This window comes from Tursiops truncatus, chromosome 2 (genome assembly GCF_011762595.2).
Source record: "Tursiops truncatus isolate mTurTru1 chromosome 2, mTurTru1.mat.Y, whole genome shotgun sequence".
In the NCBI taxonomy this organism is placed as follows: domain Eukaryota; kingdom Metazoa; phylum Chordata; class Mammalia; order Artiodactyla; family Delphinidae; genus Tursiops; species Tursiops truncatus.
Window position 1 is genome coordinate 165,324,935 of NC_047035.1, and position 20,282 is coordinate 165,345,216.

Genomic DNA, 20,282 nt, shown 5'->3' on the forward strand with positions numbered 1-20,282 from the left:
ATTTCCAGAGTGATGGCTAGTACTTTGAAACTATACTCCCAAGCCTCCAATCTGTAGCTCCAACAATTCTTATGAGCTCCAAACCCCAAACTCCAATAGTCTCTAGACAACGTCAGCAGAATGTCACCTGTCAGGTCTCAATCACATTTCATCCATTATAAGCAAACACACACTCACTACTCAACCTCATCTTTAAGTAACATCAAATGGAACAAAGTGAAGTTAAGAAAATCTGCTAAATATTAAAAAGCAGATCATGTTCTAACTTAATCATGACAAACTTTCTTTCAGCCCACACCTGTCTAATTTTTTTGGTTTACTTTTTAGTGTGGTAAATGCCTGGCATATACAAAAATAGAGAAAAAAAGTAGAATAACCCCCCCCCCGAACATAATGTAAATAATTATTAAAAATCTGTCATCTTGTTTCATTTACACTCACATTTTTTTCCTAAAGTATTTTAGTGTAAATCCCAGGTATCATGTCAATTCATTTACAAATACTTCAAATAGTTCAGTATGCATCACTAACAAATCAGAATTTTACTTCTTCTTAAAGGAAAGAAAACAAAATCTGTTCACAGTTCTCCATATTATGCAGTATTTTGCACAATCTGGATCATATAAACTGACAACAAACCCAAGCCTTCCTTCTACTTTCTTCTATCTTCCTAAAAGCCTACTTAACATTAATGAAAAGCAGTATTTCATGACACAGGAACGGTAGCACCAAAAGCTATGAAATAAATTTAGAAAAGGTCTCACGTGTAAAACCACAATAGAATCCTAAAATTAAGTTCTGGAACAACTTTCCCACTCCTAATGGAATGCTCTGCCTATCTATTCAAATTCAGTGAGGTCACCTATGCAAGAGAACATCACTACATGAAAATCTCTGGCACACAGAACAGTGTCTGGCATATAGTGGATGCTCTAGAAATATTACTGCTGATTGATTCAAATTAAAGTCCTAGTAAATGCCAACAGCAAGACTGCCCAAAACCAACTTGGAGACATGTTTCAGGAACAAAGCTATTATTGTACTGCAACTGATCTATAGGATTTCCCTGAAATAGAAGGAAAATGCTGCCACTTAATAGTAATTTGAGTACACTACCACTAGGTGTCAGACGTGAACCAAAATTTTCTGGCATTATGAACCACCTAGGCAAGAAAGACTCTGGAGGATGTTATTCATTCAACAAATATTTAGTGAGCTTGGATAACGTGCCAGGAGCCTATCACTCTACAACGAACAAAACAGTCCTGGGATCTGTCTTCTGGAGTATTTGAAGTTCATGCAGCATCGTCTTTTTCTCTCTCTGAAAGTTTCAGGAATTTCACAAAGTATGTATCACGTGTAGATTCAGAGCCGTTATTCCAGTTGTTCTAGATTTTAAGTTCTCTGCAAAGCCGGAAAAATGTGTTGCAGTGTGCTAACCACGGGCAACTATCTTTCCATGTCTGACCTTACCACTGCCCGACCCCATAACTGATTAAACCTGCCCCTCATCTTTCTCCAAACCCTTTAGTCCTCTCTGGTCTTCAAGACTATCAGTCTCCCTCAGAAAACACTTTCTTATAAGTTTACCCACAGATCAATATTACAAGCAAATTCACCAGTAACCTCCACTTCCTTTCCCCCTTGACCTTTCAAAGCATTCCACTTGCCAATGTCCAGCTATGGACAATTCCAACCAGACCCTCCCTCCGCTCTTGTTCTTGGCCTGCAATGTCAAATGAGTAAAACTGCGTGACCCACTGATTTAGAGTTTCCAAGTTCAGCTAAGTGCTTGACATTACTCACTAAAGTCTGTTGCTTGTATTTTAATCTCTGTTCCCTCAAGGCTGCAGTTTCAAACTTCTAACACCCTTCTTGGACTTGTTCTGCCATCTGGATTTGTTCACACTATTTAGATAACCTTCTTTCTTACTTTACTGTCTTTCAACTGCTGAATCCTCATCTTTTTCTTTTTTAAATCTTTGTCTATCCTTACTTTCCTTTGCTCTTTCTCAGTTGAGGATTTAGTTACCAGCCTTCTTCAGGACCTTGTTCCCCAAATGGTCTCTTCTCAAGTGTAAAACCAATCTCTCTTCTTCTCTCCAGATCTCACAACACACAAAAGCTTCCCAAACTTAAGAGAACAACAAAACTTCTCCCTACACTGCCACATAGCTTTCACCTCTCATTCCCCATCCTTTCATTTTCATACTTCTTGAAGAATAATCTATACTCACCTACTCTCATTTCTTTACTTCTAATTCAGGGTTTCTCAGACATTGACAAGTATCCTCTGGGGGACAGCATGCATCCCCCCCTCCCCACTGTTCCCTGTTCTAATTTATGTCACAGCCCACTGACGCACCGGATCCACTCTGCCCACCACACTGAAACTATTCTTGGTAACTTTACCAATTTGCTACTTGTCAGGGCAGGTCCAACAGTATCTTATTTTTTCTTTTTTCAATATTTATTTATTTGGCCGCGCCGGGTCTTAGTTGTAGCATGCGGGATCTAGTTCCCAGAGGAGGGATCGAATCCAGGACCCCTGCATTGGGAGCACAGGGTCTTAACCACTGGACCACCAGGGATCTCCCCCAACAGTATCGTTTTAGTCTCCACCCTAATGAATTCTCTAGGGCAAATGCAAGTTATCCACCCTCCCCTAAAAATGATCGCCTCTTAATTAGCAAGCCATCAACTCCTCCTGGCTGTCCTTATACCTTCCAAACTTATTTTCAGATTTCCTTTCTGATTCTCCTTTCTCTGACCAGCTCTTAGATGTTGTCTTTCCTAGAGTTCTATCTTTATGCTGTGTGTCTTCATGCTCTCCGTGTATGATTTTATTGATGCCTAGGGCTTAGTTATAGCATATATAATGATGACTTCCAAGTTTATTTTCAACCCTACCTCTCCCTATGAGCTCCATACCCAAATTTTCAACTAGGTACTGAACATTCTACCAGCATCAGAAACATAACTTATCCCAGACTGAAATCATTTCCCCGGGGGAATGAGGTGGGTGTGTTTCACTTCCGTATCCCTCAGTCAATGATACTTCCATCCATCCACTCATTCATGCCAGGAAAGCCAAGCATAATCCTCCACAAGACATCTTTAACTGGTGACATACAATCTACCCCACGTCCTACTACCAAATCTGGGCAAAAAACAACTTCTAAATACCTCCGAAATCTGTTCTCGAAGGCTGTTTTTTCCTTTGTCCTGATAAAATCCTATTCAGCACAAAGTACACCCCATTTGAGAAACCCTTCCCTGGTGGTCAGATGACTTGCCATGCTGTGATCCTGCCACAGTTGTGCAGACCTCTGTTTCTGCACTTATGTAATTATTTTACACCTTCATCTTCCACCGTCCTATATAAAGATTCATCAAATGCATATAGGCCAGGAATTGTTCTGGGTTTAAAGAAAAAAAAGTAATAAAATAAAGTTGGGAATTTCCTGGTGGTCCAGGGGTTAGGGCTCCGTGCTCCCACTGCAGGGGGCATGGGTTCAATCCCTGGTCGGGGACTAAGATCCCGCACGCCGCATGGCCATAAATATATACATACAAATCATTTTTAAAATTACAAAAAAATAAAAATAAGGTTCCTGCTCGACAATCCACCTGAGGCAGAAAAATGTTCAATGAGAAAAAAGCAGCATGAGAGATGGTGAAAAGTGTGACAGACAATAAAAAGCGGAGTGCGAAGGGAAGGGAGACGGAGAGGCAGGGATGTGATACCATTTTTAGGAAATGGTCAGGGAAGTCCTCTCTAGCAGGTGACATCTGAATCACTATCTAAAGGAAATGAGATTACAGGCTATATTGCTCCCTTCCCAACAATTAGTTTAGTGACTGACTCTTGGAAGTGACTCAACAAATGTCTGCTAAGAGAATGAATAAACAACAGGAAATATATTTCTAGACTGAACGCATCTAGCATTCATACGCAAATACTTCTATTGCAGCTCTACACCAGAGATGAAAAATTATCTGTTAAATTTTGAAAGCAGGGACCATCACAATTAAATTCACTTTTTATTAACTGGATCTATGAATCATGTATTTTGAGTATAGACTAACTGGAGAGCAACCAGGAAGAAAATGAGCCTATTCAGCTAAGTGGTGTCTGTGATCAAGGTCTTAAGTTACGGAGCAGCTAAGAAAAGACAGCTCAAAATCACATAATTACAGGTCATCTCTGGAGCAACAGTTTCTATAGAGAAGTGATTTCTAGGGCAGTCTAGAACATTAATACTCCAACCAGGTACTTTCCTGGACTTTCACCTTTATAGCCCTATTGTTCAGTATCCCAATTAGTTCTCTAAAATCCTAGATCGCCTATTTCCTAAAGGTTTTAGAACCATTGAAGAGATTTTTTAATCGCCTTTACCCTCTTGACTGCCAAACTACCTTCATGCAATGTCTCACAAAGCCTGAAAATCTACTCCAAAAATTGGATTTCTGACAATACCTACTTTAATGCAATCAAATTCCCTTCATTTTAGATTTCTGTAAGTATGATTTCCTGGGACCTTTAGAGTGAAGTTAGATTTTTTTTTAAGCCTCTCATCTAACTTTACCAGTGTCCCAGTTTATTTTACAAATTCCTACTAAGGTCCAGGATTACCGTGTTTTTGTTATTAGTGTTCCAGCTTACACACTTAGCAACTGTGTGAAATAAGATTTCTAAATTTAAAAAGTGTCACCGAGACTTTGTGTTCAAGGGGGACTGATGGGAGCAAGGTGAAAGAAAAATAGGAAGGAAGTAGAGAGACAATAATTCCTCAACAGCTGAGGTCAGATACTAACATGCTGACTTTTGCAGCTTCGGGAACAGTCATTTGGGAATAGCACCAAGTGAAGGTGGTACTAGGGCGGTACCCCCCTTTACTCAATACATTTACTCAACAAACATTTGTGCTCCTACTATGTACCATGAACTTAGCAGGCACTGAAAATTCAACAATGAAAGACAGTGTCCACCCTTAGTGATCTTTGTTCTTAAAGTAACACATAAAAACATTTTTTAATAAACATAATGACTAGTTTGGGTATGTAGGAAAATTTTACTTCGAACATTCTAATGCCCAACTCTTGATAAAAGACAGAATCCCCCTTCTTATTTTTCTGTTTTCTGTTATCAGATCTGTATTACTATCATCACCTCCCAGGAACAGGTATATTAGGAAGTAGGAAGTTTTCACTTGTTTACTACAATCACTCAGATTAACTGTGTCCAAAATATGAGTAGGGATTTCCCAGGAGAAAATCAGGGAAAGAGCCTACCTGCATCTTTCACTAGTTGTGAAACAGCACTCTACTCCATCTTGTACAAAACATCCTTTCAAACGTTTGGAAACTACTGAACATACTGAAAGCTATCACTTTCTCCCCTGTGTGTATATATATCTATATATCTGTATCTATATCTATATATGTCCTTGTCATCACTGTCCTTTACATCTGGCACTCCACAGTGTTTTGCTTTGTCCTATTTACTCAGAAGACCCTGAAGCCCTCCTTTCCCGTGTTTCCTACCTGTCAAATGAAGAGAAACAAAATAAATATATTGAGTTAACCTGTTGCTAGCAACATATAACATAAAAATCACTTATTATCTTTGTGTGTGTACACGTGTATGCAAGTTTATACATGTGTGTATATATTTTTACAGTAGGAAACATTGCCCATAATAGCAGACTACAAATAACTTGGTAATTTTATTATAACTATCTTGATAGAATAAAGTTATTTTAATAAGACAAATACATGGGCAGCAAACCATTCACTGAAGTATCCATATATTAGCAAAGTGAGTGAGTACAGGGAATACATCACTTATACTTGCGCCATAGTGTATACGCATACGAAGTCCAGCTACTAGAAAACTACCTCCCAGGACTTCCCTGGCTGTCCAGTGGTTAAGACTCCATGCTTCCACTGCAGGGGGTGCGGGTTCAATCCCCGGTAGGGGAACTAAGACCCCACATGCCACACGGTGTGGCCAAAAAAACAACAAAGAACAAAAAAAGAAAATTACCTCCCAAAATTACTACTAATATGATAATATATTTCCAGGTTAGAACTTCCATCTTAAGGGCTTCTGCACTCAGCAGGCAGAGGAAAAAGCCCAAGTCTTGTCCAGTTAGGAATCTGTCAGGAGACTTTCCCCACACTGAAGAGTAAGGGTTAACTGGAAAGAATGTTCCCACCAGCCCAGAGGCTACCTCAGTTTTAACTAAGCAGAGCAGGGGGTAAGGGAAGGGAAACCGATCTCTAAGAAGTAGCTAGAGGCCGAACTTCACATAGATTTATAGGCTAAATCAAGTAATAGCCTGGATCTGGATAAAACAAACAACAATCTTTTATCCTAGATCTCAAAAAATCTTCAGTAATGATATTTGAAGGTCAATAAACACAAAATAGTCAAACATCCACAAAAAACACAAAATACTCAAGCATCCACAAATAATAACAGCAACAACAACAACAAAAAACTCCAAAAACACAACACCCTCTGAGCTAGAACCACCAGGAAAAAAAAGAGAGAAAGAGATCCACAAAGGCTTCTGATAATGGAATCACCAGACAGAGATTACAAAACAACTTTGCTTATCATGTCTGAAGAAGTTTTTAAAATAAGCCTAAAAATGGTAAAGAGGAAACTATAGGAAGTGATCAAGCATATTTGGTGCACTACCCTAAAGAACTTCTAATAATTAAAATGTAAAATGCAAACATCTAAAAAGAAAATTATTGAATACACATAGGGAGAAATTACCTGGAATGCAGACACACACATGCACACACACAGAGAAGAAACAGAAAATTCAGGAGCCATGGGGGGTAGAGTAAGAAAATCTAACATATGTTTGATTGGAGCCCCAGAAGAAGAGAGCATTGGGTTACAGGAGGACACAGGTAATATGTGATGAGATGCTGGCTGAAAATTTCCTAGACTGATGATAGACATCCATCTACAGACACAAGAAGCTCAATGAATCCCAAACAAGAAAAATAAAAATATATCCTCACCTAGACTCATCATTACAAAATGGCTAAACATCAAAGATATAGAGAAAAATCTTATTTATTTATTTATTTAGGCTGCACTGGGTCTTAGTTGTGGCACATGGGATCTTTGTTGTGGCATATTTAGTTGTGGCAATGCGGGATCTTTAGTTGTGGCATGCTGATTCTTAGTTGTGGCATGCATGTGGGAACTTAGTTCCCCGACCAGGGATTAAACTTGGGCCCCCTGCATTGGGAGCGTGGATTCTTACCCACTGGACCACCAGTGAAGCCCCTATAGAGAAAATCTTAAAAGCAGATATAAAAAAAATTTGCGTTCAAAAAATCAATAAACCAAAATAGGAGAATGAAGTCCAGGGAGCCCCATGTTTTGCACTGCTTTTCGCCTTGAGGCAAATTCTGCTTCCAAAGTAAAGGCTGAGACTGAGAAGCTGTTCACGGCCTCCCTCAGTCTCCAAGGGTCAGGGACACAAACATGGACGTTGGGGTCCAGCAAGGAAGAGGGCCCTGGAAAACACTATATGCTTTCAATTGGGCCTCCCAAGGAGTACAACATGTGAGTAGGGCTGCAAAGGTAGAAGCCCAGCCCTGTTCTGCCAAAGAGAACACAGATGACTGCCAGCCCCAGCCTGGACCCACCATCATGTTCACACTTGCCACTCCCCCGCCCTCCGAAGCAGGACTCCTCTAAGGGACAGTGTTGGTTTGGGGACTCCTCTCTGGCCCAGCACCTTCTGAGAACTGTGCTGCAGTCAGGGCCTTCCTACCAAATCCTCTCTTCCTCTCTTCTTTCACAGGCGTCAGACCTGTATCACAGTCTTAAGTCTTCCCCGTCCTTTCCTGCTCCTTTCTGCAGGCATTTCCCCCAATAAATCTCTGCCATGTCTAATCCTGTCTTGCCACCATTTCTGTCTTTGTGTCTGCTTCTCAGGGAACCCAAACTGATACTCCAAATATCAAAAGGACCAAAGTCCACCTTTATGTGAAGCAATCCTTGAACAGAGATGCAAAAATTCTAAATAAAACAGAAAGCCAAAATTGGTAATATATAAAAAGTACATACATTAGGAACAATCTTGGTTTAGTTCTGTAATGCAAAGTTGGTTTAACATTTAAAAAATAAATCAATATAATTCACTATATTGAGACTAAAGGGGAAAAAAATCAAATGTTTATTCCAAAAGATGCAGAAAAATTCAAAACTCATTCATGGGAGAGATACACCACATTCGCAGATTGAAAGATTCAATACCTCAAATATTTTCAAATATTCAACACTGTAAATAATATAAAACCAATCAAAATTCCAGAAGAATTTGTTTGTGTGTGTGTGTGTGTGTTACTGTAAATGGACAAGAAAAGCCAATCCAATCTTGAAAACAAAATTGGAAGACTTACTCTACCTAATAGCAACACATTATATAACTACAGTAATTAAGATCACAGTTTTGCAGCAAAGAAAGTGATCAATGCAATAGAACGGAGTTCAGCAAACTTTTCTGTAAAGGGCCAGATGGTAAATATTTTAGCCTTTGCAGGACTCATACAGTCTCTGTTGCATATTCTTTTTTTTTTAAACAACCCTTTAAAAATATAGAACTATTCTTAGTTTGGAAGCTGTACAAAAATGAGCCACATGAGCCACATGCCGACCCCTGGAATAGAATATGGTCCAGAAACAGACCAAAACATATATAAACACTGTATGATCAAGGTGGTATTACAGAGCAGCAGAAAAAATAGACTTTCCACTAAATAGTGCCAGGCCAAATGCATATCAGTATGGGGAAAAATTAACCTTGATCCCATACCACATATAAAAATAATCAATTACAAGTGAATTGTAGATTTAATTGTGAATGACAAAACAGTACAGCATCTCGGAAGATAACACAGGAGAATATCTTCGTGACCGTGGAGTAGAAAAAAATTTCTTCAATAGCACTCAAAGTTTTAACCATAAAAGAAAAGACTGATAATTTGGACTACATTAAAATTAGGAACTTCCCTTTATCAAAATTACTAATAAGAAATTGAAAGGCAAGTCACAGCTGAATATCTGCTAAATATATAACTAATAAAATCTTCATCGAAAATATTTAGACTCCTACATATGAATTATTTTAAAAAGCACTGATAGCTAATAATCAAACAAAAGGTAATCGACTTCATCAGTGTCAAGAAAGTTTAAATTAACCCACTCCACTACACACTCACTAGAACGGATAAAATTAAAAAGACTGACAGGGCTTCCCTGGTGGCGCAGTGGTTGAGAGTCCGCCTGCCGATGCAGGGGACACGGGTTCGTGCCCCGGTCCGGGAAGATCCCACATGCCACGGAGCGGCTGGGCCCATGAGCCATGGCCACTGAGCCTGCGCGTCAGGAGCCTGTGCTCTGCAACGGGAGAGGCCACAACAGTGAGAGGCCCGCGTACCGCAAAAAAAAAAAAAAAAGACTGACAAATGCCAAGTGTTAGTGATGATATGGAGCAAGTGGAATTCTCATACCCTGTTGGTGGCTGTGTAAATCGGTATAATCACTTTGGAAAACTTTTTAGCAGTATCTACTAAATGTGATTGTATGCATACCTATGAGTCAGTAATGCCATCCCTAGATATATATACCCACCAGAAATGAGGACATTTGTGTACAAAGTACGTGTAATAAGATGGCTCACAGTTGCACTGTTTGAAATAGGTAAACACTGGAAAAAATCTAAATGTCCATCAACAGTAGGCTGAATAAATTGCATATGTTCTTTTTGTTTTAAATCAACTTTATTATAATTTACCTAAGATAAAATGTACCCATTTAAGTACACAGTTCCTAAGTTTGGACAAATGTACACACCCATGCAACCACCACCACAATCAAGATATAGAAGATTTCCATCAAGCCCAAAACTTCCCTTGTGCCTCTTCCTAGTCAATTCAGGCAACCACAGATTTGTTTAGATTTGTCTTTCCTGGAGTTTCACATAAATGGAATCAGACAGTATGTACTCTTTTTGCACTTGACTTCTTCACTAATCAAAATGAGTTTGACAGGAAAAGCGTGAGCAATAAACATAGATAAATTAGATTTCATCAAAAGTTAAAATTTTGTGCATCAAAGGACATTATCAAGAAAATAAAAAGACAACCTACAGAATGAGAGAAGATCTATGCAAATCATGTATCTGATAAGGGCCTAGTATCTAGAATATATAAAGAATACTTCCAACTCAAAAACAAAAAGACAAACAGCCCAATTAAAAAAATGGGCAATAGATTTGAACAGACATCTCTCCAAAGAAGATATAAAAATGGCCAACAAGCCCATGAAAATGCTCAACATCATTAGTTATTAAGGCAATGCAAAGCAAACCAAAATGAAACACCACTTCATACTCGATAGGTTGGTTATAATAACAAAAATGGAAAATAACACGTGTTGGTGAGGATGTAGAGGAACTGGGGTCCTCATATATTGCTGATGGGAATGTAAAAATGGTGCAGGTACTACGGAAAACCGTTTAGCGGTTCCCCAAAATGTTAAACATAGAATCACCATATGACCCAGCAATTCCACTCCTAGATATATACCACAAAGAATTTAAAATAGGAATGCAAACAAACACTTGCACATGCATGTTCATAGCAGCACTAATCACAACGGTCAAAAGGTGGAAACAGCCCAAATGTCCATCAGTGGATGAATGGATAAACAAACTGTGGTATATACCTACAATGTAATATTATTCAGCCATAAAGAGGAATGGAGTACTGATATATGTGACACACAGACAAACCTCAAAAACATTACACTAAGTGGAAGAAGCCATATGAAAAAGGTTGCATATTGTATGATTCCATTTATATGAAATATCTAGAATAGGTTAAATCCATGGGGACAGAAAACAGATTGGTGGTTGCCAGGGACCTGGGGGAGGGGAGAACAGTGAATGACTGCTTACTGGACATGGGTTTTCTTTTGGGGTGACGGAATGTTTTGGAACTAGATAGAGGTGGCAGATGCACACTGCATACATGTTCTTTAATTCTCTACTAAATGTCACTGAATTGGTCACTTTAAAAGGGTGAATTTTGGGGCTTCCCTGGTGGCACAGTGGTTGAGAGTCCGCCTGCCGATGCAGGGGACACGGGTTTGTGCCCCGGTCCGGGAAGATCCCACATGCCGCGGAGCGGCTGGGCCCGTGAGCCATGGCCGCTGAGCCTGCGCGTCCGGAGCCAGTGCTCCGCAACGGGAGAGGCCACAGCAGTGAGAGGCCCGCGTACCCAAAAAAAAAAAAAAAAAAAAAGGGTGAATTTTATGTTAGGTGAATTCCACCTCAAGAAAATAAATGCTTTTGAGACTGATCCAAGATGCCCTGTGTAGTCCATTATATGGATATACCACAATTTGGTCATCAATTCATATGTTGATTAATATTTAGGTCGACTCAATCCAGTGCTTATTTAATATGAATAATTTGAACATTTCTGTACAAATATTCTTGCAGGCATGTTTCATTTATCTTGGGTAAATACCTATAAGTGCTCTTATCATTTCACAAAAATAAGTAAAAAAAACCAAAACAAAACAAAAACAAAAAAAGTGTTATCAGTCATAATACAACTGAATCAAAGATGAAAACCAACTGCAGACATTAAAGCAACGATGCTTTATCCTTAAGCCCAGCAGATTTAAGCCAACAGTACATATTCAATTATGAAGATAAAGAAGAAAACTAAAGAATAAGTATGATATGCTAATTCTATGTTAACAAAATTATACCTGAATTTTGAATCAGTGATTTTTTTACTTTTCTTTTTTTTTTTTTTTTTTTTGGCTGCATTGGGTCTTCATTGTTGTGCACAGGCTTTCTCTAGTTGCAGCGAGAGGGGGCTACTCTTCGTTGTGGTGCACAGGCTTCTCATTGCGGTGGCTTCTCTTGTTGTGGAGCACGGGCTCTAGGTGCACGGGCTTCAGTAGTTGTGGCTCGCGGGCTCTAGAGCACAGGCTCAGTAGTTGCGGCGCACGGGCTTAGTTGCTCTGTGGTATGTGGGATCTTCCTGGACCAGGGCTCGAATCCATGTCCCCTGCATTGGCAAGCGGATTCTTAACCACTGCACCACCAGGGAAGTCCCTCAGTGATTTTTTTAATACTGCTTGACTTTCAAGGGAACAGAACCCTCTTTCTTTCACATTTTCAAGAATGAATTATGTGAGAGTAAAGTTCTTTCTGAGAAGCTGGGGTGGGAATTGAGAGAAAACTCTAGAATCAAACTGTCCAACTCTACCACTTGCTAGTTAGACACTTTGTGCCTCAATTTCCTCATCTTAAAAGTGGAGATGAGGGCTTCCCTGGTGGCACAGTGGTTGAGAGTCCGCCTGACAATGCAGGGGACACGGGTTCGTGCCCGGGTCCCGGAAGATCCCACATGCCACGGAGCGGCTGGGCCCGTGAGCCATGGCCGCTGAGACTGCGCGTCCAGAGCCTGTGCTCCGCAACGAGAGAGGCCACAACAGTGAGAGGCCCGCGTCCCCAAAAAAAAAAAAAAAAAAAAAAGGAGATGATAATAATATCCACCCCAGAAAGTTGTTGTGATGATTAAATGAGTTAATCCATGCAGAGTCTTAGAACAGCACCTGGCACATTGTAAGTTAGCTGCTTCCGCCACCCGGTCACTACCACCATCATCACCATCACCACCATCATCGTCCTCATCACCACAATCACAGCCATCATCACCATCACCATCATCACCCCATCACCATCATCATCACCCCATCACCATCACCCCCATCACCAGCATCATCTTCATCATCATCATCACCATCAGCATCTCCCCATCACCAGCATCACCACCACCATCATCATCTTCATCATCATCATCATCATCATCACCACCACCATCATCATTTCTACTTTGTAAAATATCTTCAAGACAGTTTAAGACACCTGTGGTTGTTCAACTGAACAGCACTAGAAGTTAATAAAAATATGCAGCTAATTAGTATATTTACCTAACTACCAGAGAAACTCAAAGCTCAAATAATTTACCTGTCAATACAGTTAAAAATGGATCCTAAGGGGTTCAGTTAATGTGCCTTCCCAAAGACATCATGAGATCTGTGAAGCCCACTCGGTTAGTATTGCTACATTTCAAAAGTAACATGAACACAATTCTGACACCCTACCACCACACCACAGACCACAGACCACAGACCTACCCATAATAAGAATTTCTTCTTCCAACCAATTTTCAGGTCCATAATTTAGCGTTATATTATCCTGAGGGAATTTCTGAGGGTTTTCAATCTATTAATGGAAATCAATGGCATAAAATATACTCAATTTTCTCAGCTCTACAGAATTTAGATCTTCATTAAACTGAAGAACATTTGATCTCTAAACATAGTGAGTGCTGTTCATTAAACAATGAACTAGGCCAATTACATTTCTCTCTTAGGGAATTTGGAATTATTATGATGAGAGAGGAAGGAAGGAAGAAGATACAGTTAGGGTTGTTCCTTCTACAGAGGTCAGCATATGAGACAATCATGTATAATCAAAATTATCTGTGAACATCATTTAAACCATCCTGTAAGTAGCAGAGTTTAGGCCCTTGGAGGATCATATGCCAAGATTTTGTTGCTGTTGTCTGTGTTGTTACTCTGCATTTAGTTACTTTCCAGGTCCTAATTCTGGTGTCTGGGGCACCCTGGGTATCCTACAGCACTTGACTTTGAATTTGGAGATGTCTTATTTGTTTCTTAGAATTAACACATCTTTCCTAAGGTGGCCTGGCAGGGGCGGGGGGTTCTATGTCTTGCCACTAAACTATCCTTCATTAGAAAACTCTAACACGGACTACAGAGCCGTTTGTCAGAAGTGACCGCAATCACAAAATACAAATTTTTACTACTGAGAAAGTATATAGAATTCCCAGATACTTTTTTTTTCTACTATTAACATGCTTGAATATGAAGTTTAATGCCAAAGTAGAAATCCACCAGTTATTGAGCATCTAACAAAATGACATACACATTTTAGAATACTGGAAGTGTCCCTACAACTAAGCTGAGGTAGACTTTTTCTCATAGAATAAGTAAAGGAGAAATAATGGTAATTACAAACCTTCTATTATTCTTATTTTGATTATTTATGAATTTATGATTTAAGGGACAACAGGACGTCAGCAAGATGGCAATTATCCGCCAGCATTATTATCACCAAGAAGTATTTTTCTACCTTGATGGCCTTTCTCTTGTAAACAGTATTTGCATTATAGCGCAGAAAACTAACCAACAAGAAAGAAAAATAACTTTTAAAACACAAGAGAGGACACATATATACAAGATATGAGAAATAATATATAACAGAATGGAAAAGCTGGGTAAAGAGAATAATCGGAAAAGTGACTGGCAAGAGACTCCACTGAGGTACCAAAGGAAAGAACACCAAACAAGACCTTTCAACCGTTCCACAGAATTCTGGCAACACAGCAGGATCTCTCAGGAGCTTGAATAAAATTCTGGGAATTCTTTTCTCTCCAGTGATTCTAGGCTCTGACTCGGATCATTATACCGGAGGTTGGGATTCTATTTCATTAAACAAAATTCATATAAAAGGATCTCGTAATCAAAGTACTCTTGAAAATAAGTCTGAAAAGGAAATGAGACTATAAAATAAATATCGAAACATTCAGGGTGAGTCAAAATAACAGATTACGTGTCATCTGTCTCTAAATAGGTTGTATTTTTTAAACAGATCTATAAATAATTGTTCACAAGTCAGAACATATTTTTCACATAGAATATGTTCTGACGGATGATCTGATCAGTTTATCTGAAATGGTATTATGAGTACTAAACGTAAGCTAAGTAGGCCTCTGTAGACCAGCCTGTGACTCCCACTGCCAACGGGGATGACGAAAGCAAGCCTGGCCCAGGGAGGCAAAAGGACACAGAGAACTAGGAACTCTTTAAACTCATTTAACTTTCCAGGTCCACTGCCAGCCAGCTATTCAGAGTCCAGTAACAAGTGGTGGGTGCTCCTATAAGATGTCTGGGGCCTCTGAACTTGGTGTTTCCCTGACTTTGTTGTGAATTCTTTGTCTTTAAGTGTTCACAAATATGGAACAGGCTTCCTTGTTTTTCGGGTTTTTTTTTCGTTTTTTGGCCGCGCCATGCAGCATGTGGGATCTTAGTTCCCCGACCAGGGATCGAACCTGCACTCCCTGCATTGGGAGTCCTAACCACTGGGCCGCTAGGGAAGTCCCCCATGTTTCCTTGTTTTTAACTTTCTCAATGCGGAGACATTTCACAGAGTTAATTTCCTAGCATAGTAAATATACCCTATATTTATCTACTAATTCTTGACCCTATGTAAGTCAAACTATTTTTTTAAGTCAACAGATATAAAATCGCACAGTTTAAAGAAGATGGGCTTCAGAGTTATACATGCCTGATTTGGAAGTCCAGCTCTGTCACTTAGCTGTGTGATCTTGGGCAAGTTACTTTACGTCTTTTTCAGCCTCAGTTTCCTCGTCTACAAAATGGGAATACTGTCTCACACCTCACAGCATTACAGTGAGGATTAAACAGCATAATAACATATATTATGATTCCTACTATAGATTAAGTCCTCAATCAGATATTAATTTCTACCACCCTCAAAAAATTAAAAATCAAGTAGTTCTCCTTTCAGGTATATTACAAACATATCATAAAATTATTTCTTTAGGTATTCTCATATCTTTTTATAGTGTTCTTCTTAGGAAGAAAACCATACAGATGTTCTGAACTTTATAAATAATCTTACTTCGATGGACCTGCTTCGTAAGAGGTAAGGTGCTTGAATTTGTATTTTTCTTATTTTAAAACCTTAGTTATGTTGTGCTTATTTTAATTCTTCTATTGGCCTTTTAAATTAAATTGTTAAACTAGCTTATAATTATTTTCTCCCTCAATCTGTTGGATTCCTGATGATAAGATTATTACATTTCAATTATTTACATTCTTTGATTTTTTTTCTTTTAGCTAGTTTATCTTCTAGTTGTTAACATACTGATTGACTCTATATTTTCTTAAACTAACATTTTTCTTACTCATGATTACTCCTTCATTGACAACATGCAATGCCAGTAGAATGGCCAGATAATTTAACCTCAAACTATAGCGGTAACTCAATTCAGATCAAAATTCAGTTGTGAGGTATAATAATCATGAAAGACCACTGGATATGTAGTCCTTAATATCCATTCTTCTAAATGGTCTGAGTATTGTCACCAGATCAAGCCAGACTCTTGGGGACCTGTACAGTCGGGCCATTGTTTTGGTATCCATCACTATAACCCAAGGTTTCTCAACACTGGCACTATTAACATTTGGGCCGGATAATTCTTTGGGGTGGCGGGGGTGGGAAGGGGGGTGTCCTGTGCATTGTAGGATTCTTACCAGCATCTCTGGCCTCTCCCTGCTAGATGCCAGCAGCACACCCTCCCCCCACCCTAACTGCGACAACCAACACTGCCATGTGTTCCCTGGGGAGCAAATCTGTCCCCAGTTGAGAAGTTCTTTACACTAAATTGGACCGTGGGGTTTTGAAACAGCTTACGTTGAGAAATCTCTTTAAAAACAGTCATATAAAGGGATGGTACTGAGGATGTTACCTACTATATTATTCTTTGTTTCCATTAGGAGGAACCATAGGAGAAATGTGTCTCAGACCTCAGGGCAAACCAGGTGTTGTTTTCTTATGGATAATGTGAATCCTTGGCTAATCCTTAAATAATAATCCATCCTTCCTTCCTTCCTTCCTCCTTCCCTCCCTTCCTCCCTCCCCCTCCCCCTCCCTTCCTTCCTTCTCTCCTTCTTTCTTTCTCTCGCTCTCTCTCTTTTTCTTTTTTTCTTGCCATTGGAAAAGCTCAGAAGCAAATTTATAGCCCATTTTTGATAACAGTGTAGGATCTGCAGCACGCATTTATGTGGACTAAACCTCTCAAATGTCAGTTTAATTCATTTTTCCCCCATGAACGTTTTAATCTTATTTTTATCTTACTATAATACATGCATGTGTACACAAACACTTTTTTGAATGAGATTAAGTATAAATTAATAAATAAAATGGTATTTAAACTGTAATTTTTCCCAGCAGATGACACCCTTTAGTCTCACTTTATCATGCCTCTCCAAATCTCCTTCTGTTAGATCTAGATTTTCCAAGTTCTCCCTTACAAATGTTTAAGTCTATTATCTCCAGTCAAAGCATATAATGAAATGTCACTTCAGTGAATGGATATGTCAGAAATATAATCATCTGCAGAATAAAGTTTTATAACTAAGTCCCTCTACATTTATTAGCAGTATATCTCTCCCAGTAGAAACTAGAACATGACAGGCATGAAATTCTAGGCGCTGTGTGTCTGGGAGGTAGTCCAGGCATCAGTACATCACTCTGTAGGATGATGGGGAGACAGAGGACCCACGTCTTCTTTTCTCTTGCCTATCGTGGTTTTGTCAGTCTTCCCTTTCCCCACTAAGGCCAAGTAACATTTGGAATCCATCCTGAGCCCTGGTGCACGACAGATGGTGACCTTGTGCAAGGAGTGGCCCATCTTGCACAACGGCGACAACTATGAAGGGTTCTACCTCACCCTACACACTCATTACTTTTGATAGTGCTGAAAGAAACCATTTTCCTCTCAGTTTAACCCTTAACATAACCATTCCAAGACCTCAAATCAGAGATGGGTATTATAAAGGTTCATCAACAGGTGAGTGGATAAACAATTTATGGTCTATGCAAGCAAGGGAAAAACCACTCAGCAAAATAAGTAGTATTATTAGTACCTACACTTACAAAGTGGTGAATCTCAAAACTACTACGCCAAAGAAGACGGGCTGAGAAGACGTATCTTTGAAAGATACAAAGAGTACACATTGTATTATTCCATTTATAAGCAATTCTAGAGGAGGCAAAACTCATCTATAGTGACAGAAAGCAGCTCAGCGATTGTCTAGGGCCAGCAGAGTGTTGACAGCAAAGCCATACAAGGGAACTTTATGGAATGACTCAAAGGTTCTTTTTGATATCACATCTTGATTGGAATGGTGGTTTCCCGTTACATATTTATCACAACAAAACCTTAAGTATAACAGTACACTTAAATTACGTGCAAATGGGTACTCTTGCTAAAAATGCATCACTTCAAACTAATAATAAGAAAACATCAAGACAAAACCAAACTGAAAGACATTCAAAATAACTGATCAGTGCTACTCAAAATTATCAAGCCCGTGAATTACAAGGAAAGACTGAGGCACTGTCACAGACTAGAAGAACCAAGGGGGTGTGACAAATGAATGCAATGTGAACTCCGGGAACAGAAAAGGGGAAAAATCCAAATAAATCCTGCAGTTTAGATAGGAGTGCCTTAATTTTGTTAACTGTACCATAGTTACGTTTTTAACACTAGGGGAAGTTGAATGAAAGATATATGGAAACTTTTCACTATTTTTACAACTTTTTAAACATCTAAAATTATATAGAAATGTTTTCTAGATGGGTGCTTTTTATTGTGTATAAATTTTAATTCATTGAAGTTCATACAAGATTGAAACAAAAATAAATGGCAGTTTTTAAGAAATAACCCCATCCCCAGCCTTTAAGTTCATTAAATATGTTTAAATCAAGAGTAAGACTAACTACAAGAACCAAAATACTCTACTTCTCAATATTTGAACCAATAAATCTAGCAGATGAAACACACACTAAAAGAATCACTAAATTTAAAAGATTACTAAGTGAATAAAAAATCTCAGAATTACTTCCCTCAGAATCATGATACGTTCCCCCACATAATCACTAATATATAAATGACAATAAAATCGTCACACAAATTATGGTGACACAGTGGAATCCATAAAATTTTGAAGTCTACGGTAAAAACGTTTAATTTCTATGACTCTCACATCTAAGGACTGTTGTTATATATTTGGACTCCAAAAACTATATCATCTCATCGAATATTACTTAAAGACTGGAAGGGCATGGGTAAAAAAACATTCAGAGAAAAATTAAACCTTTTATAACATACCTCCTCTGTTGCCATTTTCTTCATCCTACAAAATAAAAAAATATATATTCATATATGAATAATGTTTGTAACTGGTAAAATCACAGTGAGGCTCAATTCAAGTCAAACTGCCCTCCCCAAAATGTGCCAATTACAGTCTCACAAACAGTGCCTCTTGCCAGAAGGAGGAAGCTGTCACACACAGAGATGCGAAGGCTGTAGGTAAAGCCAATTTATGAGGACAACAGAAGCTTCTGACATACTGAGTGTAAGATGTCTAAAACAGACATCCGCGGAGAGCTGTCAGAAGTAAACAGCTGTACAGAGAGGGCCAGGCTGGTCATCACTTATGTACTATACATCGAAAAATGGGCCTTTAAAGGCTATTACAGGACCCAGAACTGTCTTTGGATACATTGGCTCCAAATTGGTATATATTTAAAACCTTGAGCTTTATCTATTTGGTTGCTTTCATTGCTACCAGGCTGTCTTGCTGCCATGTTATCTACCTCTAGCTGGGAAATTAGAAAAGCAACTTTGAAAAACTAGCATAAAAATACATTTATTCAAATATTTGTTGAGCCTCTACCATACAAAAACTACAATGTACTGCAGAAAGAAAAACAGAGATTTAGTGAAGGGCTGATAATTTGTTATATAATTTTTGACCTTTATTTTGGCTGCCCAAATACATGGTTTTTTCCTGGTTATATGCTCTGTTCTGAGACTGCCAAGGTTGCCAGATACATAATAAAGACGTTGTATTAACTGCACATTTTCTGAAAGCTCTCCAATATTAATTTTTATATACTCCTTTGAAGTGAATGATCAAATTTTTATAACTGAAAAGATTTCAATAAATATTATCCATGTAAAAGGTACAAGACAGACCTATTTGCAAGAACATCTGTGTTAAATAACAGCATTAATAGCTGAGGTTTAATGAGCAATTATTGTCTGCCAATTCCTGTACTAACTGTTTTATATGTATTATATCACTTAACACAGCCACAGTGAGAAAAGTGCTGTCACTGTCTATTAGGAGACTAACCCAAGGTCACAAAGCTAACAAGGGCAGAGATGGGACTCAAACCCAGGCCCTTTTGACTCCAAAGATTGTGTTAGCAGCTACACTGTGCCTCTAAAATTTCTAGAAATATTTTCCGATTATAACA

The 20,282-nt window shown here is 38.8% G+C and overlaps 1 protein-coding gene across 5 annotated transcripts in view; it reads right to left on the minus strand.

Moving 5' to 3' along the window:
* The window catches only part of ARHGAP21 (Rho GTPase activating protein 21), a 127,861-nt gene that overhangs the window by 54,621 nt on the left and 52,958 nt on the right, over positions 1 to 20,282 (minus strand). For all 5 annotated transcript variants that reach the window (XM_019933425.3, XM_019933423.3, XM_033852448.2 and 2 more), the window contains exon 4: positions 19,129 to 19,153. In XM_019933425.3, the coding sequence (XP_019788984.1) occupies positions 19,129 to 19,153 (25 nt within the window). The remainder of the gene's footprint in view (positions 1 to 19,128; positions 19,154 to 20,282) is intronic.